The sequence below is a fragment of the Vulpes vulpes genome, unplaced genomic scaffold (assembly GCF_048418805.1).
Source record: "Vulpes vulpes isolate BD-2025 unplaced genomic scaffold, VulVul3 u000000714, whole genome shotgun sequence".
Classification (NCBI taxonomy): domain Eukaryota; kingdom Metazoa; phylum Chordata; class Mammalia; order Carnivora; family Canidae; genus Vulpes; species Vulpes vulpes.
The window spans coordinates 64863-88938 of NW_027325749.1; the positions used below are offsets into that span (position 1 = coordinate 64863).

The 24076-nt window shown below is 37.4% G+C and overlaps 1 protein-coding gene across 15 annotated transcripts in view; it reads right to left on the reverse strand.

Annotated features, from left to right (window-relative positions):
• The window catches only part of LOC112912635 (IQ motif and ubiquitin-like domain-containing protein), an 83402-nt gene that overhangs the window by 46602 nt on the left and 12724 nt on the right, over positions 1-24076 (reverse strand). For 14 of the 15 annotated variants that reach the window (XM_072745270.1, XM_072745268.1, XM_072745265.1 and 11 more), the window contains 2 exons: positions 13488-13698; positions 7891-8066 (listed from right to left, as the gene is read on the reverse strand). The exons of the other annotated variant lie outside the window; for it this stretch is intronic. In XM_072745270.1, the coding sequence (XP_072601371.1) occupies positions 7891-8066; positions 13488-13698 (387 nt within the window). The remainder of the gene's footprint in view (positions 1-7890; positions 8067-13487; positions 13699-24076) is intronic. 15 annotated transcript variants of the gene reach the window in all.

The window sequence follows — 24076 nt, forward strand, 5'->3', positions numbered from 1 at the left end:
TACACGGATTTAGAGAAATGTGCCTGGATCATGCTTTGCCACTTGAAGACGTTTGCGAACCGACTGTTCTAATCCTCAGGGCACTGGACCTGCACACAGAGCGACACGAGATCCGCCACTTAGGGTTTTGTTTCCCATCAACATAATCTCTAACAGGCTCACAGTTGCTCACAAAGCAGGTGCCCGTAGTCGGACGACTTTCCTTGGCTTTTAGCAGCGCCGTGATCCCCATCTAAGCTAGACACGCCAAGACTCTCACTCCCTGTTTTCAAATCTGGGGTGGAGCCCCCCAACCTAGCCGCCCCCCACGGACTGAAGGTTAACCCTGGCGCGCACTGGCCCTGCAGCTCCTCCGTGGGCTCCTGGGCTAAGAGTCCAGGAGACAGAGCTCGAGTGACACACCAGAGACACCACTGCAACCTTTAATGAAGATTAAGCCTGTTTGACAGGGCTCCTCCTCTTCCTTACCGAGATTTTAAGAAAAGATGCATTCACCTAGAAATTTCCCAGTGAAAACTCACTATTTTCTCTTCTCCTTCATGGTATAAAGCTGCTTGATGCCTTTCTGTGTTTTTAATCTATTAGAACAAGGCTATTTTGATCACAACTATTAACTGTCCAAATGTTGGATTTTTTTAATAAGCTGAATGGTAACTGCTTTGGAGACCTGTAGTCCCAATTTATGCCATACTTGCAGCCACTTAAATCTTAGATTTGATATAAAGTTTAAACAGAAGCCCATGTATGGGAACAAATCATCAGAAATGCAGACTAGCCAAAGAGAGAAATAATATAAGGCTGTATTTAGACTGACAGTATTTATGAGGAACTTTTAGTTGCAGGCTTAAATTAATTTTTTTTTACATTTCATATTAGCTAATTACACTAAAAACTGAAAATTACCACCTAAAAACAACTATACTTGATATGCTTTCAAAGTAATGGTAGCATTTTTCTGATCAAAGACAAAATAAGTGCTGTTCAGAGCTAGGAGTTTTTATCAGAAACTTTAGATTCTCAGTTCTAGCTTTAATCCAGCAAATGAGAGGCTGCAATCCTATAATTAATTTATATTCTTAAGACATAAATCTAATATTAAATAATGCACTGCTAATGAGCACACCAGTAGAATTAACTCAAATTTATTAAGGATTATAAAAGGGAAATAGCTCAATGAAAATATCTTGTCAGGGTCCCTGGGTGGCTCAGACAGTTAAGCAGCTCAGGTCCTGATCCCAGGGTCCTTGGATCTTGGATCTAGCCCCTCCTCAGCAGGGAGTCTGCTTCTCCCTCTCCCTCTGCCTCTTCCCTTGCTCCTGCACGTGCTTGCTCTCTCTCTCTCTCTCTCTCTCTCTTGCACTCTTCTCAACTAAATAAATAAAATCCTTAAAAAAAAAAAAGGAAAATATTATGTAATTTAATTATTATCACTTAGAAATAAAAATATACGTATTGTTTTAAATCGATATAGCTTCCTTTGGGATGGGCCTCTGAGTGTACTAAAGTTCAATATTTGTTTCCAAGCTCCTTTTAAAAGTTTTAAGGAATAAGCAATGTTAGGCTGTTTCATATTGTGATATTTTAAAGTCTAACTAATATCTTAATCTTCCCATGCAATTTTCTTCAGGGTGGTTCTACCAAATGTGATTTCCTTTCTTCCAGTAATATGGACTATACCTTTTGCTCTGCAGGCGGTAACTTTATTTGTAGTAATCTAAGTATAATTACCTTTTAATGAAATGCCTAGTTCATCTACTAAATTGTATTTTAGCTGACAGACTGATTTAACTCCACCTCCCCTCCAAGTTTTTAACCCCATCTAATGTACTATGATATAGTAATCTCTTGGGTTTTTTCCAAATATATTCAACAGTCAAATCCTCCCCACCCTCCAATTTTTAACTCAAACCCTACCTTTTCCACAAAAATTCCTAACCACTATGTTTTGAACCATGGAAATTGCTAGTACCTGAAGTCCTATTGTACTTGTAACACAAACACACACGAGTATGCAGTGTCTCTATTTCAATCACTCAGGGCAATGAAATCTAAATACAAATTGTTATATAGTTATTTTGTTTGTTAATTTTATTTCTCCTGAAAGATTATAAGAAATAAATTGCTCATATAGTTCTGTATATGTGATAGGGCCTAGGGTATGCATTCATTCATTCAACAAATATTTGTTATGTTTACTATATATTAGTCAGTGTACCAGGCAGAGTAAATATATATACTGATTTCAAGAATTCTCAAATCTAATAACATGTAAAGAAAAGAAAATAAGTAACTAAAATAAAGGGTTATTATGCTTGATGACTGCTATGAAAAGAAAATCGTATCTAAGGTGAAACCTGAAGAATAACCAGGAATTAGCCAGAGTAAAGTGAACTGAGTGATATAATCAAATAATTCTGGATTTGAAGTTTGAGTTTCCCTAGCTAGCACTCAAAGATATATTTTAAAATCTGTTTGACAAAGCTGTTTTTAATACTTGGATGTATTTCTGCCAACACTGATAACTTGGTCTTCATTCAAGTTTAAGCTGCTTTGATTTCAGGCTTTAAGGTATTTTTATTTTATTTTATTTTATTTTATTTTATTTTATTTTATTTTATTTTATTTTATTTTATTTATTTTTTACTCTGACACAGGAAAATGTGTCAACTTTGCTTATTTCTCTTTCCTATCTCCTTTTTTCTTTGAATGCTTTGGCTGTAATAAGAGATATACAACAATCATGTTCTTAAATTGCTTCAGAAAACGGGAGCGTAATAAATTCCATTAAGCTGCCAACAAATGAGACAGGGCAGTCTCCGGAGGAGAGAAACAGAAGAACAGCAGGAAGACACGTTTCAAGGAGGGGACGGTGCAGAGATAACAAAAACCTGGAGAGCAGCAGGCTTCCACAAAAGAGAAGAAATGACTGCATTGGGAGAAGAGGGCTTTCTTCCTCCTAAATTAATACTCAGGTCCCCAAGGGCACAAATTAAGAATAACCCCAACCCCCCAAAAGCTACTGTGTAGTGATCAAGTTTTCTTTGACACAGAAAAGAGGTTTTGTTCATATACAGAGGACACCCCTGTGCACTATGGTGCTCAGAGAGAAGCAAAAATCGGTTGCATTTTTCTATCCCATTAGGTGTTGGCCACCAGAGTATGGGGGAGAAAATAACATTTAAATGACACAGCTAACAAGGACTGTGAGAAGTGGTATGTGAATCAAAGAAATAAACGGTCTTGAATCTAGGGAAAATCTCTTGCAGAAATTCAAATTGTCTCTTGAACACAGCTTGGGTGAAGAGAACTCAAGATGCATTAGAAACTGGCTGACAGTTTTTTATTCAAATTTCTTGACCTGCTTTTTTCACCTCGGTCAGCTTGTGGGTTTTTAACATTTGATAACCTGCCGAGGGCAACGTTTGATGTGTTAAAATTACAAACTATTTAACTAATACTTCAAAAAATCTTTAGGTTAAGCCTTTTATGGAGAATGAAGGTTTAGTACAGAATCCATAATAGCTGATTAGTTTAATTCCTTGATTGGACTAACTGGAAATAATATCATTTATTACTCAGGAAAATATTATGATCAGGAATAAGAAGATTAAAAAATAAAATATTAGTTCAATAAACCACATAATAAACCAGCAGCTCTGGTTGCTAGTTTTGACATTTGAAAAAAAAAAACTCTGACCTCGTCTAGTTTCAGGGATTAATTATAAGCTACTTTTTCTTAGTAATCAAAAACAAAACAAAACAAAGTTACTTCAAGTTTTATGAAATCAGCACTGTCTCCTCCTGAATATTAGAGACAATGCTGGTATGGGGGAGCAGAGGTAGGTAGGCCTAAATGAATAGATATTGTAGAAGTATTTGCAAAGAAAGACTATACAATCTATCTCAGTTGTTTTCTATGATGCTTCACATGGCATCCTATACAAAAAGGTGATTTAAATGAATCTGCATTAAAATAACAAAGATTTGATCATTTACTATAACAGATTATTATTGTTTTTTAGGTTTTTTTTTTTCAATTTTTATTTATTTATGATAGTCACAGAGAGAGAGAGAGAGAGAGAGAGAGGCAGAGACACAGGCAGAGGGAGAAGCGGGCTCCATGCACCGGCAGCCCGACGTGGGATTCGATCCCGGGTCTCCAGGATCGCGCCCTGGGCCAAAGGCAGGCGCTAAACCGCTGCGCCACCCAGGGATCCCCTATTATTGTTTTTTAGACTTGCTTCTCCATTCAGGATTCTTTCTTTCTTTTCTTTTCTTTCTTTCTTTCTTTTCTTTCTTTCTTTCTTTCTTTCTTTCTTTCTTTCTTCTTTCTTTCTTTCTTCTTTCTTTCTTTCTTTCTTTCTTTCTTTCTTTCTTTCTTTCTTTCATTCATTTTTTTTAAAGATTTCATTTATTCATGAGAGATACACAGAGAGAGAGGCAGAGACACAGGCAGAGGGAGAAGCAGGCTCCCTGCAGGAATTCCGGCTCAGGACAGGACTCCAGGATCACCGCCTCAGCCAAAGGCAGATGCTTAACCGCTGAGCCACCCAGGCGTCCTTACTATAACAGATTAAAAGTAGGCCAGAGTCACTGTTAGTCAATATTTTTAAAGACTAGACTAATTAGGCTATGTAATAGATTAGGATCAACTAAGGTGACTATGGATTTAGAACTCAAATTCTAAAACCTATGACCCACAAAAAGCCTTTCCCTTGATTTCTACAAGTTCTTGTGGCTAATTTTTCCCTCTTTCCTTCAGTCTTCTGGTCTTGTACCCTTGTGTGCTGTCCTAAATCAGTGTGGACACTAAGGCCCAATCATTTCTTGTGTTCCCTCTCCTCTTGCCAAACAAATAATAATCTTGCCCTTAATACTTCGTTTATTTAGGAATTTAAGTAAAAAGTCACAAGGAGCCACACTGTCCCCCATTGCCTTCCAACTGTCTCCTCATTCTACTTTATCTTTTTCTCTCCTGGCAACGAAATCAAAATATTTCCATCTTCCTGGCAATTCTTCCTACATCCAGGATCCTTCGGGTCCTCAGTTTCTACCTAAACAACTTAACAATTTTTACAAAACAAAACAAAAACAAAAACAAAAAAAGACCTCATCTTTCTTCTTCACGAAAATTTTTGTGAACAAAATTTCTCCATCTTATCTTTTCTTGATGAGATTTCAAGACCTTTGTAGAGTGCTACACTTCATGAGAAAGAGCAATGGTCATCAGCTGGCTTCAGAGTCAATATTATATGTTGGGACTTTATCTACTTTTGAACTCTTTATAATTCATAACAGGTTTAGATACAATGTTAGATAAACATGAGGCCTGGGGGTGGTAGGGCAGGAGGGGGGCATAAAGGCATAAAAAGAATAGATACCATATATTTACAACAAGAATTTAAAATAGTTTATAGGAAACAAAGCATCAGAGAAAGCCTAAGTAGAAATTCCTGTAGAAGTTCCAGCCTCAAATAAGGAAGGTGCCACTCATCTTGCTTGTCCCCTGCACCTCAGAGGCCCTCAGCTCCTTCACCCTGGGTCCCTGCTGCCCTGAGTCCATGCCGTCCTCCTTGGTAAGTTTAACTATCCAACACATAAGGAATACAGTTCCCAGTGGTGAAGCTGGATTCAAGATAAAGAAATTTGCTAACAGATTAAGTTTAGTTTGAAATAGGACTCTGGAGAAGTATGAATATTATGCCTTCATCTTTCCTAGAATGAAGATATTCAGGAATTTGAAATGACAATATCTACATTGTCTAATTTCTTGATAACACCTGAAATATGAAATTACATACCATTATCTCTGTCCCTTTGTTTTCCTCCCTGCCTTCCTCCATAGGCATATAGTAACACTCTGTGATAAGCACTGTGCTAGCATAGGAGGATACAGAGATAAAAGATAGCTCTTGCTTAAGAAGCTCAGTATCTAGGAATGATTCACATATGTAAACAGATATAATAAAAACTGACCGCTATGTACTAAGGCAGAAGTGAAATAAGGTCTCATGAGAGTATATAGTATAGGCTAAAGTAGGATGATCACCAGATCTTTTCTGGAAGAAGGGGCATCTGAGCTTGTATCGAAGGGTACATTGTTAGCTAGTAAGGAAACAGGGAGAGGATGCTCCATGTATAAGCAACACTGGATACAAAGGCATGGAAAGCACGTGGATTTCTGAGGACATGCAAGTAACCAAGCATAGCCGGCATAGTGTGGCTACCGTATGCAAGAGGAGATGACAGTGAGACATCAGCAGGACAGGTGAGGTGTGTGGAGAATTGATTACGGAAATCAGAAATCCCTACTCCCTTACTGAGGGCAGTAAGGAGGGGCAAGAGTAGAGCTGTGCGTAGGGAGGTCACTATGGCCCTGGTATGGATGACAGAGGAGGGAACTGTGAAGTGAGACTGGAGGCTGAGAGCCTAATTTGGAGATGTAAAGTCATCCAAATGAGAAGGAAATCCACATTCAACTAAATCACTGTCAAGCTCACACACACAAGACAAGAGCCGTCTCATGACAGCCTCCCAGGGGACAGGGAAGCAAAAGAAAGGAACTGCTCCATAACACCTCTTCAGAAGCCTCTCAGCCTTTCATTTTCCAGTAGGATCATAAGGCATTCCACCAAGATTCAGATAAGCTGTGGTTGAAGTCTTTGCCTTCCTGGCCTGTTTGGATACGTGCAAGTGTGCTATGGCAGAGCCATTTCCCTAATATGCAATAGTAGTGGGCTTGAAAAGGAAGAAATAAAGAATTGAGACGATTAGTAAAGCAAGAACAAACTGTCTGGTGGCTGGATGGAATGTCAAGAATAATGCCCAAGTGTCTGCCTGAAGCAACTGGATAGATGATAAAAACATTCATAAAGATAAATTATGTGAGTGCTACAAAACAGGATCAGTTTGGAGATGAGGAGGCAGAGAATGGTGAGATGATGTAATTTCAATGTTTACATGTCAATTTAAGGTGTACTCTTGGGACACCCAAAGAGCAATAAAAATAATAGGCAAGTGGATATGTGATCTGGAAGCTCCTAAGACAGGTCTGACTTGGACCTGCAGGAAGTTCCAGGCTGTAGGTAGTAGTTAAAGCCACAAGAAAATCTGAGATCAAACAGGAGGGTGTATTAGTAAAATGAAAGTAGGGCACTTATGGTACCAAAAAATATGGTTTTTAAGAATGAATGTTCTCAAGTAACAAGAACCATACAACTAGAATCACTAAAGGCAAAGATCTTGAAGAACTCTTCGTCTTGTGTCTGGATTGGCTTTTGTTTGGAAAGATCAGGTTTACAGGAGATTGGTCACTATGGAAACAGGCTACGCAATCAGTATCAAACAGGCAGTTTCAACATGAAAAGATAATTAGTTTTTCCATTAATTGTATGTTTTCATGGTTTTCAATAATCATATATGCTTTTGGTCAGAAAGTCCCAGTCAGTTAATGACCTGGTGAGCAAAAGCAAAAACACTAGTCGATAGCTCTTTTCCCCAGGTTGCTTTACTATGAGGCATCCCAAGCCCAGACATTTTGTGACTTCAGTAGCTGTCCATTTCATCAGGATTTGCAAGTCATCGAACTTCCATAGCCAACCTAAAGCTAAAGCTTTTTTTTTTTTTTTCTTTTTTAATATACCACAAAGCAGGTCAGGGGAGGGGTATTTTTTTTTTTTTCCTTCATGGCCTGAAACCTCGTAGCTAAGAACATATTAATTTCATGTTAATTGTTAACTGTTAGTCTACGCCACAGTTAAAAGTCTAACACTGTATTAGAAAAAATTTAAACATGCAAATTCGTACAATGTAAGTCTCTTCTTCAGCTCATTATTCTACATTTTTAAACTCAGGGTACATTCTTATTTAAATAATTGTTACTTTACTAACCTTATCCAAAAAGGTTTGTATCAATGCTTCCCGGTTTGCCATATTTGCAATATATCTATGTCTCCCAATGGAAGCAATTATCTGGGTCTCTTTTTCCAGAAGTTCACACAAAGCAGCTTTCCTTTCAGCTCCAGTGAAAGACTGGTTAATGCGTGCAAATTCTTCTTGCCTCCAGACTAGAGGAATAACATGAAAGACTTGAGTTTTTAAAATCCCACATCTTTCCAGAAAAATTTTTACCATCATATCCCAACAAATAGTATTTTATTTTTATGTCAATTTAAATAAAATTAAACATGAATATAAGCATTCATATTGTACACCTGACATATGAAAAAATAGGATAAAATGGAAGCTGAGAAACTTAAAGCAATAAAATTAGAGTCAAACAAAGAGAAACCAAAGGAAATCAGCCAAAATGATGATAAATTAAGCCTCCAAGTAAGCACGTGTTCTCCCCAGTATTAAAAAATATATGGTTTGGGTTTGTAGCAGCCATGAACACATACTACTCTGATCTCCTATCAAGAGAATAGCTGCTTTTGCCACCTAAGCAAAAGAAGTCAGTCAGAGAAAGATAAATACCATATAATCTTACTCCTGTGGAGTTTAAGAAACAAAAGAAAAAAACAGGACTGGGGGGGACAAACCAGGAAACAGATTCTTAACTATAGAGAACCTGTGTGGCTCTGTCTGCCTTTGGGTTAGGTCTTGATTCCAGGGTCCTAGAATCGAGTCCTGCCTCAGGCTCCCTGGCAGGGAGCCTGCTTCTCCCTCTGCCTATGTCTCTGCATCTCTCTCGATATCTCTCATGAATAAATAAATAAAATCTTTAAAAATTAATAATATTTATTTTAGGGGACCTGGGTGGCTCAGTCAGTTGAGTGGCTGACTCTTGATCTCAGCTCAGTTCACAATCTCAGGGTCCTGGGATCCAGCCCTGTGTGGGGCTCCACGCTCAGTGGGGAGTCAGCTTGAGATTCTCTCTCTCCCTCTCCTTCCGCCCTTTCCACTTGCTCGTGTTCTCTCTGTTGTTTCTGGCCTTCTTCTGCTATAACTGCTGACTTTTATGATATTTAGTTTTACAGTTTTATCAAACTACTTCTCCCTCCTCTCAACTTGAATCAATTTGAAATCATCTTGATCAGGCCAAGGACATGTCAGTGATATTCTTTACAAGAATCCACTCTGTCCCTTACCGGGAATACATTATTCAGGCACTGTACAGCTTGGTCTATTCGAAAAGAAGATTTTTAAATTTAAAAGCTAAATTGTCTCCAGCAAAGGGGTTGTAAATTTAAGGGCTAAATTATGTTATGAAAGTCCAGGAAATCTATGATTGATGAGTTCATCCTTTAGTTTTCTCAACCCAAAGAACTTTTAAAAATTGGACAAAATCCACATATCCAAAGGCACTATATGAAAGAAGAGAAAAATTGCTTGCTTCTGGAAATAATAACTGAGAATATTTATCTCATGGGATTATATAGATGCTCCCAGAAAGCAAATAAAAATTGAATGATATAAGTAAGTAAACCTATTTTATTTCCAGTTTTACATTAGAAGCCTTTGGGACCAGTAATAAATTTAGGCCACTAGGATATTACTTAAGCTATCCTGCCAAACTCAAATAGCAATATACTGCTCTCCTAGATTAATACTTAAGTCTTGGGTGAATCTGGAGATATATGCACTCAAATTCACTTATATTCATGTATATTCAGACTTTACATTTTGCTTAAGTTATTAGCATGGTTTTTAAAAAGGGAAAAATCCAGCGAAGCTAATTAGAAATGAAAATAATGGGCTTCAATTCCAGTAAAATTCTCCATTAGATGAACAACCTCCCTGTAAATCTATGGTAAGGAATGGAATGCGGTATCGGAGAAATACCACGTTCCAACTACGGATAAGGAATGGAAACACACAGGAATCAGGAGTAGATGGACAAAACTTATTTTTTATCTGAATTAACACTTTCTAGGCCTATACAGAAAAGACATTGAAGAAAACAAGAGACTCTGACCCCTTTCATAAAACATGGATGATGTTAATAAAAAAAACAACAAAACCCTGGAATACTGAATTAGTTTTCTAGGACTGCCATGACAAAGTGCCATAGACTGGGAGGCTTAAACAACAGGAATCTATCTCCTCACACTTCTGGAAGAGAGAAGTTCCAGATGAAGGTGATGGTAGGGTCAGGTTCTTCTGAGGGCCTCCCTCCCAGTGCCTAAAGGGCCACCATCCTCCAGGGTCTTTACGTGACCTTCTGTGTGTATGTGTCCTAATCTCCTCTCCTAAGGACATCAGCTATGTTGGTTAGGGCTCATACGTAGGACCTTATTTTTTTTCTGAATTACTTTTTCACAGGTCCTGTCTCCAAACTCAGTCATATTTTGAGGTACTGGGGTCAGGACTTCAATATATGAATTTTGGAGGAGCCATCAGCCCATTACAGATGTCAATAGCCACCAATATTTTTAAAGAAAAAGATCTTAAAGGGATTAGTGCATTTGAAAGAATATATTTATTCTGTCTCCTTAACTTATCTTCTTGGACAAATCATCCAATTTCCAGGGTCTGAAGTTCAACTATAAAGTGAAAGGATAGCACTAGTCCTAAAGTCTATATACATTCTAAAATTTCTGAGATATAAACTTGCAATTTCCAAAAAAGAAAGAGCAGAACATACAAGATTTTGTCCACCACTATAGTTTATATGCATATGCTTTTTAAAATTCTCGTTCATGGACTGAAAGCCTGAATGGAGAGAACCAAGGAAGATTCGGGCCAAATCCCCAGAGCCAGATTATGACAGTGGACTCCCTTGAGATCACGAAGTAATAATTAGAGAAGAGTCAGAAGCTGTCATCAGCACAAGTCAAAACAAGGCAGAGGGTTAGCAGATTCAATTCAACAGATACTCACTAGATATAATGAGCAGGGCTCGCTCTTATCAGGGATCCTTGGCACAAATGTAGACAGTTAAAGAAGTAATGTTTCTTTTTAAAGATTTTATTTATTTATCCATGAGACACACAGAGAGAGAGGCAGAGACACAGGCAGAGGGAGAAGCAGGCTCCATGCGGGGAGCCCGACGTGGGACTCGATCCCGGGACCCGGGTCACGACCTGGGCCCAAAGCAGGTGCTAACCCGCTGAGCCCCCCGGGATCACAAGAAGCAATGTTTACAGAGAATCAAGGACAAGGAAAAGAGGCTCTGGGCCCAATTCATGCTGTCAAGAGAAGTTTCCTGAAGACGATGACTCCTATGCTGAATCTGAAGTAAGAGTGACAATTCGGATCAATGAAAGGAGTCACCTTCAACATACTGCTCTCATAAGGAAAGGAAAAAAAAAAAACACATGAAAATAAAATAGTGTTCCTGGAAACGGCTTTGACTTTGATACATTATATTATCTTACATAGTTAAATTCATTTTCCTAAAGTGATATATTTTGCCTTTATTACGAGGGACAGAACCCAGAGGAAAAGCTAAACTTCCTGTTAGGAGTTAGAATTCAAACTATGCAATTGTCACCATGAGCCACAGGAGGGCAGCAGTTTCAAAGACTACAACAAAACAACCTAAAAATTATTACTCTGAGACTTTTAATTTAGAATTTTAGGGCTGGAAGAAAACTTAAAAAATGCCTCTTTTATGTAAGAAATTTCCTTTTCTTCCACATAAATCATGTCTATACATACAAACTATGTGTTCTATTTTAATATAGAAAATCTGTATAAAATTATTTATCACATAATAGTAACATATATGCACAAGTCTTTGCACTTTTAAAGTACATTCAAAAAAATAAATAAAGTACATTCATAGGGGCGCCTGGGGGGCTTGGTGGTTGAGCGTCTGCCTTCGGCTCAGGTTGTGGCCCCAGGTCCCGGGATCGAGTCCCACGTCGGGCTCCCTGCATGGAGCCTGCTTCTCCCTCTGCCTGTGTCTCTGCCTCTCTCCCAGTGTCTCTCATGAATAAATAAATAAAATCTCTTTAAAAAAAAACTTATAAAAAAGTACTTTCACAAATGCAGTACTTATTTTCTTTTTATAAAGTCCTGTGAGGTAAATGTGCCAGAGATCATTAAGTCTTTTTGTAGATGAAGAACCTGGAGCTTAGAAGTGAGTGACCTGTCCAAGTTAATAGCCACCAATAAGTAGGAAAGGTGGGACCTCATTCAGCAAACTTTCTGTTGTTTTGCACAACCACCTGTCAACCGAACAAAGTAACATTATCCTTTAGTTTGTTCATGTGAATTTGAAATATTATCTGAGTAGAGTTCTGCTATAACAGAACTGTAGTTTTATACTTGTGAACAAGGCCTCTCATAGACACCTTGCCAACAGTTCTAACTCTTAACACTTAGAAACAAATTTTGTTTTCTTCTGAGAGAAAATGAAAATAGAAGTGAAGTTTAAAGTAAAACAGAAAGTATCTGCAGAGGCCAACAATTAGGAGAAAGTGGAGGCAAAGCCAAGGGAGCAGGCTGTCACCTCCAGCTGTGCCACATTCCTAAAGCCACTCGATTTTGCATGTTACAAAGAGATAAATTTATTAATATTGCTTGTTAGACCTAGTGTTTGACCGAATCATCTTTTGGTAAATAGCATGTTACCGTATAGCTATATGAACAGACCCAGTATCGGACACCTAAAATTATATTCAATGATATGTTCTGTTACTCAAGCTAGAGATGCTGCATTACAACATCTTTGGGTTTCCACTTCATCGACAATCATTCATTCTATCAGTATTTGTTGAGCATGTGAGCTGAGCACAGAAAAAGAGAGATCATCCAAAAAAAGAAAAAGTTATTGTGTCATGGAGCCTACAGTCCAGTGGGGAAAATTAACGTTAAAAAGATGTATTACAAATTGTGGTGATGACATAAATGAAAACTTTGGGGAGAATCCAAGTTCTCCTGTTAGTCACAGAAGCCTCTGAGTAAGTGACATTTAAGCTGAGATTGGAAGGGGGCAATGGGAAAAGGCTGCAAGAAAAGTGTATCTACTGCCCTGAGTAGGGAGTGCTTGATCGGTCAAGTAACTGAAGTTTTTAATTGTGCCAATTACTAGTACACATCTCGTGGAAGAAACAAAGCATAAAAGTCACTTGCGTTGAGAATATACATTTATATTGATCATTAATGGGTGGTAATTAAAAGATATTACCCGTACCCTCCCTAAAGAGCAGAATCAGAGACAGGATGCTGAACTGAGGGATTCCAAATGGTTCAACTCTGAATTCACAATTTCCCAAGACCATCAGAGACCCAGATGGGACAATACTTTTTCTTTTTACCTCACAGGGATGATCAAGTGAGATAACACACTAAAACCACAGAATTTACAGAGCAGTATGCACATTTTATTTATCCATTGTTAATATAAAGGCATTCCCAATTTCATTCCTGCCTTAATTCCTGTCCCGAATATAAAACATTATTCATCTCTTTAAATTCTCTAATCCAAAATGACATCATCCTGAAATAATATCTTCCTTTTGTCTTTAGTAAACCTGTTTTTTTCTACTAGTGAAAAATTATAAAATTATTATTGTACACAAAGGCTGTTTCAAACTTACGTTCCAGTGCATTATAAAGAACTTCAAAATCCTCTTTTGTTTGAGGATTATGCCTCCGGTAATAGTCCAATTTAATCCATTCTTCTTTTTCTCTTATCTTCCTTAGTTCTTCCTCTGCTTCCCACTTCAACCTTAACATTTTCTGTCTTTTTAAATCCTTTACTACGACTTTAGCATGCCATTGTCTATAGTAAGTCTGTAACACTATTACCTATAGTTCAATTAAAAGGAAATCAAAAGTGTTTATCATCAACTATATCAGATAATAACAAAAAGCAATGGTGATTATTTCTATTCCAATGTAGTAACTTTTATAAAGTACCGAGTCTAGGTTTAGCTCTATGCCAGAGATTCTCAAACCCATTAGAACATATAAGCTGTGGATAATGCACATCAGCAATTTGACTTTGAAATCTAGCAAATATGCCTTCGTAGGAGGCAGTAGGTACAATGCTTAAAAGCATAGTCTCTGGAGTAAAATTTAGTCTAGATTTTGCCTCTGTTACTCATTTGTTTTTTGATTTTGGTTTATTTTGCATATAAAGTTTAGCTTCACCCTTACAAATCCTCAATGAATATATTATTGTTATGAATATTGTCTTTAACCATCATTAGCTTAGGCTCATATTTAAAACTTTCATTATCTAAACACAAAGTAGATAGGGTTATATGTAGAAACCATCAAAGGCAGGCTGGATAGAAGAGAGACTCAAGCAGACAAGTATGTATTAAATTGTGAGAGATATAAATATGTCTGAGGTTATAGTATAGTATTAGGTCCTCAAGAAACTTGCAATGTAGCTGAGTTTACATTTTTATTTACCAAACACATAAATAAAAATAAAATATGGAGAGGCTAGATCAAAACTGAGGACAGGGAATACACTGACACATCTCTGTACTGTATCCTAATCCCTGGTAATTATATAAAATCATATAAGCAGAAATCAATAATGATACTGGATCATACTAAAGGAGTCCTCCAAAGAACAGACACTATGAAGAATTCCCTCAAGAAAGGAGGCAGGAAGAATATATTGGAGAAGGAATCTATGCCTATCCTGCATGGGAAAGGTAAACTAGAAAACACACAAGGGTCTGTGAGACTGCTTCAAGCCCCAAACCAGTGCATCCTGTGAGAAATACAAAAGGGACAGACATCTCTAAAACAATTCAGGTAAACAGTAACAGAAGTATTTGCCTCTGGGCAAGAACAGTTAGAGTCCCTGGCAACCCCCTAGATGAATAGAAGCTCCTTCTTCAGAAAACTAGCTCTCTTCCAGAATCAAGGCTTAGCCATTCCTAAAACCACTGCCGTAAGGCTATAGTAAATAAATATGGGTAGCACACTGGACATCAGGGATCTCAATACCCTGCCTACACACCCAAGAATAACCAAACATTTGGGAAGAGCCCACAAAATATAAGGCTCCTCATTCAACAACAACAAAAAAAAGTTTACTTTTGTGTGAAACAGAATTACTAGAATAGTGGTTCTCAAAGAGTGATGGTCAACTCAGCACTATTAGTATCATCTGGAGAACTGTTAGAAATGCAAATTTTCAAGCTCCACCCCAGAGCTACTGAATCAGAAATCCTGGGTGGGGCACAGATTCTGTATCTTACAAGTTTCTGATGTCTGCTAAAGTTTAGAACCACTGTACTAGAGTAAAACAAAACAAAACAAAAGCCAAGACCAGACTAGAATTAACATTTTCAGATGGAGGAAAAGAAAAGGATATTGAATCACTATTTAAAAAACAATTTTTTTATTTTAAAAAATCAATTAGAATGCATTTAACTTGGGTGCTATTAAACTTGTTAAACTTATTAAATAATGACACCAAATCACAGTCTTTTAAATAATATATAAATTTTACCCTTTTACATCATAATCCAGGGATTAGCAAGCAGTTTAGGGCTGGTAGGAAGCTCTATTATATTCAACAAATGGCTTCCCACTCTTCTGCCCTAGTGGCTGATCTATTTCTCATCATCTTCTGAAAAGTAGACAGGGAGAAAAAAGACAAAAGAATTGCAACCCAGTGACTTTAAAAAGTGGCATACATCACTTCCCTTTACATTTCATTTTCAGGCCTTAGTTATTTGGCATCACCAATATACGAAAGAGATTTTGAAACATAGTCTGCAATGGGGCAGCCAGGTGTCCAGCTAAAGCTTTATCACAATGAGAAGAATAGATATTGGTGGAGAGCAAGTAGTTGACTATAAAATGACCTGCATGAATGTGCAGAGCCTAAGAGGAAATTAGTAAGCAAGAAACTTAGGTGAGAAAGTCTTTTAGAATGAAGAGTAAAAAGTCATAAAAATGAGAATGAATGAAAGAAAATTAAGAGACATGGAAGATAAATGCAGACATTCCAAAATATGTCTGATATAATTTCTAGACAGAATGAAGAAAGTTGATTAGAGAAATTACTCAGAATATAATAAAAGAGCATGTCCTCAAACTAAAGAAAGACATGAGCACTCAGATAGAAAGGGTTCATGAACAAATCCCAAGCATATCACAATAAGATTACTAAGGGTAAAGTAAAAATCCTAAAAGCTTCCAGAAAGAGAAAACAAAGAAATGAGAAATTGGCATCAGACTTTTAAACAAATAGAGCTTCAAAGTTATAAAGAAAAATAATTTTGAAAATAAGTTTAAATCTGTCTACACACACTCAAATTAAACTTCAAGAATGAGGTTGATTCAACAAGACTAAGATAGTTTATCTCCCATGCATAATCTCTAAAAGAATTATTAGACAATGTGTTCTAGCAAGAAAAATAAGTTAAGGGATGCCTGGGTGGCTCAGCAGTTGAGCATCTGCCTTTGGCTCAGGGCCTGATTCCGGAATCAGGGATCGAGTCCCGCATCAGGCTCCTTCCGTGGAGCCTGCTTCTCCCTCTGCCTGTGTCTCTGCCTCTCTCTGTGTGTCTCTCATGAATAAATAAATAAAATCTTTATTAAAAAAGTTAAAAGGGAAAAATTTAAAGATTGAGCAAAAATTTCCAAGAGAGTTATCAAGCTAAATATATCTTATTTGTAAAAATATCATATATATCAATATAAACACATATAACAGTAAGCAGTTATAATTATGTAGAAAATGTAAGTATATAGCAAATTATATATATAATTGTAATTGCAGATCATCACTGGATAGGAGGAATGAGGGAGGAGGACAAAGAAATGAAAAACAGAAAAGCCTGCTAAAGTCCTTGATTTATTCATGGAAAAGATAGAACCTGAATAAATATGCTTTAGGTATTAAAAAAATATTAGGAAATAAAAAAATTTAAAACTTTTTATGAGGCACCATTAGAAAAAGAGAAATAAATATGGCACCTGCTTCTGGATTATGAAAGAACAAAAAAAGAACGAAAAAGTTCAGTCAAACTAACAAAGATAAAGAAAGGTTAGTAAAAGAATAAATAAACAAGATATGAAGAACAAATAAAAACCAAAATGAGATGGTAGGAATGAGTACAAAAATATCAATAGTCATACATAATACAACCTTGTTAAAACAAAAAAGATTTAAAGTAAGTACTAAGTACTGAAATCAAGAAGCTCGAGGGGTGCCTGGGTGGCACAGCTGGTTGAGCAACCAACTCTTGATTTCCACTCAGGTTGTGATCTCGGGATCCTGGGATCAAACCCTGCATTGGGCTCAGTGCTCCACACAGAGTCTGCTTAAGATTCTCTCTCTCCCTCTCCCTGTGCCCCTCCCTCCACTCATGCTGTCTCTCTCTTTCTTCTTCTGTCCCTCTGAATAAATAAAATGTTTATAAAAAGCCCAAGAATAAAATAAATATAATACAAGTAGAAAGGAATCAGTGGGCAAAAGAAGAACTTATTAAATGGAAATTTACTCCTTATACTGGCTTTTAATCAATCGCTCTGTTTACACCTCACATCCCACTTCGACCCCCTCTGAACCTCCTATTCATGTTCCAGGATTCCATGGGGCAAATCTGTTTGGTTCCTGATGCCATCCCCCTTGGCAGGCATTTAGATTTTCGCTTCCTCAGTTTAAGTAAGTCAAGCTAACATTTCTCTGTCTTCTTTACAACTTTAAAATAATAGACTGGCATTTACTCTTCTCTTTTCTCATGTATTCTTTGTTCCTGTATATTTTTTTATTCCTCTAAAATCATTGTATTGGAGTTTGGAAAGTGTTGTAGAGATTTCCACCTCCTCACCTAATCCATTTTCCCTACTTCCTTATTAAAAAATTATATGACATCACAGAGCCACCATCCAAACCCTGTACAGTAAAAAAGCAAAAATTAGTTTGGACTGAGAACATAAAAACCTATCAGGATGGAATAACAGGCCCTAATAAAGTCAGTTATGAAGTTAATGGGAAACAATATTTCTTTCAAGGACATTCTGCAGCTATAAAATATCCTGACAATCCCCTCCTTGGAGTCACTGCTATTTTCTTACTTACTGAGAAATCTAGTTCTCTAAAATCATAATCTACCAGAAACTTTGTTATTTCAAATTAGATAACTAAGAATGAAACATACCATTCTTGCAAGGGGGACGTATGTCACGTTGATAGAGAAAACCAGCCTTGATTTACAACCAACGTGCTAAATTTCAAAGAAGAGACATTCCACATCCCTCTTAACTTTGTTACCAAAGGGACAAAGCTGGAGGTACCATGCTCCCTGATTTCAAACTACATTACAAATCTAGAGTAATCAAAACAGTATGCTATTGGCATAAAAACAGACATATAGATCAATGGACAGAATAGAGAACCCAGAAATAAACCCCCACATATATGGTCAATTAATTTATGACAGAGAAGGCAAGAATATACAATGGGGAAACTGAAATGCAAAAGAATGAAACTAGGTATTATCTCATACCACACACACAAATTAACTCAAAATGGATTAAAGACTTGAATGTAAGACCCAAAACAAACAAAACTCCTAGGAGGAAACATAGGTGGTAAGCTACTTGACATCAGTCTTGGCAATGATTTTTTTTTTAATCTGACTCTAAATGCAAAGGTAACAAAACCAAAAATAAACAAGTGGGACTATATCAAACTAAAAAGCTTCTGCACAGCAAAGGAAACCATCAACAAAATGAAAAGACAACCTCCTGAATGGGAGAAAATATTTGCAATCATATATCTGAGAAGCAGTTAATATCCAAAATACATAAACAACTCCTAAAACTCAAAAGCAAGAAAACAATCTAATTTAAAAATGGACAGAGGATTCAAATAGACATTTCCCCAGATGCATATAGATGGCCAACAGACACATGACAAGATGCTGAACATCACTCATCATCTAGAAAATGCAAATCAAAACTACAGTAAGATATCACCTCACACCTGTTAGAATGGCTATTATCAAGAAGATAAGAAGTAACAAGCGTTGGTGAGAATGTGGAGGAAAGGGAACCCTTGTGCCCTGTAGTGAGAATGTAAATTGATATAGTCACAATGGAAAACAGTATAGAGGTTTCTCAAAAAATTAAAAACAAAACTACCATTTGACCCAGCAACCCCACCTCTGGGTATTTGGCCAAAAAAAAAAAAAGAAAAGAAAAGAAAAAGAAAGAAACACTAATTCAAAAAGATACACGAACCCCCATGTTCACTGCAACATTATTTAGAATAGCCACGCTATGGAAACAACCTAAGTGTCTATTGGTGGATGAGTGGATAAAAAGGATGCGAGATATACATCTATACATCTATATATCTATAAATATATCTATACACACTATGGAATACGACTCAGCCATAATAAAGAATGAAATCTTGCCATTTGTAAAAATATAGATGGACCTTATAGGGAATTTTGATAAGTAAAATAAGTCAAAGACAAATACCATGTGATTTCAGTTAATATGTGGGATCTAAAAACAAAGCAAATGAACAAACAAAAATCATAGATGTCAAGAACAGAATGGTGGTTGCCAGAGGGGAAGAAGGTTAGGGCACAGGTGAAATGAATGGAGTCAAGAGGTAAAATCTTCCGGTTATAAAATAAATGGGTATGTAACGTGCAGCATGGTGACTATAGTTAATTATATTATGAAGCATGCCTGTAAGTTGTCATGAGAATAAATCCTAAAAGTTAACCTTGTATGGGGACAGATGGTAACTAGATTTACTGTGATGATCATTTCACATGTACTACAAATATCAAATTGTATACCTGAAAAAAAATACTGTTATGTATCAATTATAGCTCAATAAAAATTGTTTAATTTTGAAAAAAATAAATAACATGAAATATATGGTGTACTGGACAATTTTGAGTTGGTAAGACAGTAATTCAAAGAATTTTAGTATCTTGAATATTAGTCAAACTTTGGCCCTAATAATCAGATGCTTCTTCAGAGTCTCAAAAAGAAAGTAGTAAAGAGCAATGGACATCTTGTGATTTAACAGCCATCACCACTAGAGAGACATCGAGTGGGGAGGAATCTGTCTAAAAGTCTCATAGTGGCGGGTGCCTGGGTGGCTCGCTCAGTCAGCTAAGCATCTGCCTTCGGCTCAGGTCCTGATCCTGGGATCTTTAGATGGAGCCCCATGTTGGGCTCCCTGCTTGGCGGGGGGGAGTCTGCTTCTCCCTCTCCTCCTGTTCTTCTGCTCGTGCTCTCTGTCTCTCAAATAAATAAATAAAATCTTTTTAAAAAACTAAATTCTCACAGTGGTACTCATAATGTGGCCTACGATTCTACTGTTGGCCTAGACTGCTTCTTACCTTTTTAACAGGATACAATTGTCCTCAGGAACCCTGCACCACAATGTAAATCACATTATTTAATCTGGTTACTTTTTTTCTCACAGGAAGACTTTTCAATGAGAGGAGCACTGCATTGACATAGTCTGGCACAGATTCCGTAACTTTTCATACACTTGTACTTGTGTTGCACTAGCCTAAAAGGCTTGAGTCTTTGTCATCATCAAGGGCTGCTTCTGTTCAAATGATGCCCTGAGCTAGAGACCCAGCAAAGCTGAGTCATAATCCAAGAGGACCCTTAACACTGAGTCTGAATCAGCCAGAAACACCCAGCACGGAAGAAGGAGGATTGCTAGTCAGCGCTACTTCTTTCTTCACTAAGAAGCGGTCTTTTCCATTTCAACTGCCAAGTGTTAAAACTACGCAATTCAGTTGAGCACCTTCGGGTAGGAAGAAACTAAGTAGGTATTCTTTAAGCTTAACCCAATCCAGAAGCTATTCAGTAAAGAATTCAAGACACACAATTTGACACATGGCATGCTCTCAATTGTGCTCTATACGTGTGGGAAAATGAGAGGAAATACGCCAGCCAGTCCAATAATATGAGAGCATTACTTTTTATCAAATTTCTGTTTCAACTTCACCCTTAACCAAATTGTCCTGGTTGGTTTCCCCTCCTTCAAGTTAATGAGTCCTGTTGCATGGGTTGTGGTTTCTCTGGCTTCCTCACGGAGGCAGGTTCCTCAGGACACAATCAAGTCAAAGCACAGGGCTGCTGAGAGTGATCTTGGCAGGTGGTGAAAGTACGGTAGTTGTTATATGCGTGATCTCGTAACAAATGAACTGGGGCATGGAGGGAAGCCTTCGTGTTCTTGGGCTCCTTGACCTCCAAACTACCAGCCCAGCCTACTTCCTCCAGACCCTTAACGCCTGCACTAGCTGCGGTGTTCAGCTGACTTTCCAAGCATCACACACGAAATGGACAGGGAATGCCTGTAAATCTTATTCCAATTGTAAAAATCCTGTCATGTCCTGTCAAAATAAGTCCTTGAAAATTCTATCTGGGCCTGGGGACAGGACTACCAGATCAGAAAAGTCAAAGTCTCAGCAAACACTCTGTCCAGAATGATAAAACTGGACAAAATTGTATTTAAAAAATAGCCATTTCAGGATTCTGGAAATTGACCAAAGCCACACATCAAATAAATGTTTATTGAAAAAAATTACTAAACTTCAAGTAGGAACACTGACAGTCTGTGGCATTTCAACTTAGGGTTGCTCTCATAGCCTCCTTCCCCTAATCCCTGGCTTCATCTGTGTCTACTTTCAGGCCGCTAAATTGATTTAAGGTAAGGCAAGGAAAAAACTCCATATTCCCTGAGCAATGTCACAAACAACAGTAAACTCAATCCAAAAAACCAAAAAGAAACAACAACAAAAAAAAAATGGCCAGCAACTCAGCCGTAAGGGTCTTCCAGAGCAAGCAACAGACAGGTGAGTGGCCAGAAATTAATCAGGGACATCAGGAAAGTGAGACAGCCGTAGGGAGCCACCATAACCTCCCCAGCATGCCTGGTAGCCTGGGCGGAACACAGGTACAGGGTAAACACATACTAGGAGCAAGCAGAAAAGGCCCCCCCTTCAATATCCCAGGCTAACCGTGAGGCCTTGTGCAGAACAAATACAAGAAAACCCAGCAGAAAGTAAAAGCCAAGATGAACAGAAACTCAACTTGTCTGAACTTTGAATGCATCCTCCAATCCACACATGAGTCCATTAGCAAAAGTGGAAGCTTTACTAGATCAAGGGACTTGAACACAGCCTCTGATCAGTCACTACCTAACCATTATGCTTTGCTAAACCAGGGACAACCCTTAGGAAGCCAGACTTACGAATAGGAAGACAACAACCAAAAAAAAAAAAAAAAAAAAAAAATTGAGTGGAGACATCAATGGCTACCTTCTGTGCTAGAGACAGACTCTCTAAAGCAGATTTCAGCAATGACACTGTTGATACTTTGGACCAGATAATCATCTGTTGCAGTGGGGGTGGAGTTTTTATGCTTACAGGATGTTTGGCAGCATCCTTGTCCTCTACTCATTAAAGTACAGTAGCACCTCCCCCAAGTCATCATAATCAAAAATGTCTGCACCAATGTAAATGTTGCTATTAAGCACATGAAAAGATATTCAATATCATTAGCCATCAGGGTATAGAAATCAAAACCACAATGAGACGACCCTTCACACTCACTAGGAGAGCTATAACGAAAAACACAGAAATAACAAGTATTGATGAGGATGTGAAGATACTGGAATCCTCATATCCTGCTCGTGGGACATAAAATGGTGCAGCTGCTCTGGAAAACAGTCTGGTAGTTCTTTAAAATGGTCTCAAGAGAAATGAAAACATATGTCCACATGAAAATGTCCATCAACCCATAAACAGACAACATACAGTATATGCATTGGCATGGATACAATATATACCTAATTGAGTATATTCAATGGAATATTATTCTGCAATATAATAGAATGAAGTATTGATACATGTCACAACACGGATGAGTCTTGAAAACATTATGCTATGTTTAAAAATATTTATTTTTATTTTTATTATTTTTTAAAAGATTTTATTTATTTATGATAGACATAGAGAGAGGCAGAGGCACAGGCAGAGGGAGAGGGAGAGGCAGGCTCCATGCCGGGAGCCCGACATGGGACTCGATCCCGGGACTCCAGGATCGCGCCCTGGGCCAAAGGCAGGCGCTAAACTGCTGAGCCACCCAGGGATCCCCAAAAATATATATTTTTAAAAGCCAATCACAAAAAACTACATATTGTATGATTCCACGTATATGAAATATCCAGAATAGTTAAACTGATAGAGGCAGAAAGTGGATTAGTGGTCTCCCAAGGCAGAAAACATTGGATGGAAATAGGGACTGACTGCTGGTGGGTCCAGGAATTTTTTCTGGGGATGATGACAATGTTCTAAAATGTTGTGTAACTGTTTCTATAGTAAAAAAAAAAAAATCATTAAATTGTATACTTTTTAAAAAAGTATATATTATATTGAAAATAAAAGTTTTAAATGGAATAAAAACAAAAGAATTAAAATGGTACATTAGAAAATACCTATGTAACATAAAAGAAGACAGTAAAGGAAAAAGAGAGGATGAGAGAGACATCTGACATAGAGAAAACAAGTAGCAAGTGTTTGATACCATCCAATCTTATCAATAATAACATTAAAACAAATGTATTAGACATTCCAATCACAAAGTAGAGATTATTAGACTGCATAAAAAGATAAGATCCAATTATACGCTGTCTATAAAACACACATTCTAGATTAAGACTCAAAATAGGTTGAAAGTAAAAGGATAGAAAAAGACCATGCAAACAATAACATAAAGAAGTTGGAGGAGCTATATATTAATATATATCAAAGAAAGCAGACTTTAGTATCCTGTTGCTCTCAATTACTCTGGAAAGCTCCGTAGGTGACTCTACTATACCAAGGATTAAGGCCAAGGTAAAGAGAAGACAAAGCTAATAATGGCCAGAGGTAACACACAAATCCCTGGGGCTCTGCAAGCATAAGGAAAGGACTAGGAGCATTTAGAGTTCTGGTTCCTTTTACTGAGGGGAAAATGGAGATAAAACCTGCCTTTAATACCTGTGAAACATAACTCACACTGATAAAGACTCTCTCCTTGACCAAACTCTGATCAAGCTCCTCTGAGCAGTTTCTCAATTAGGCTTCAACTCTTGGCTTCTGTGATCATCTCCGCATTGTTTGATTTTCCCCAAGTCCTGCTAAGTCAAGTTTAAGGAGAATCCCTCCCTCATTTG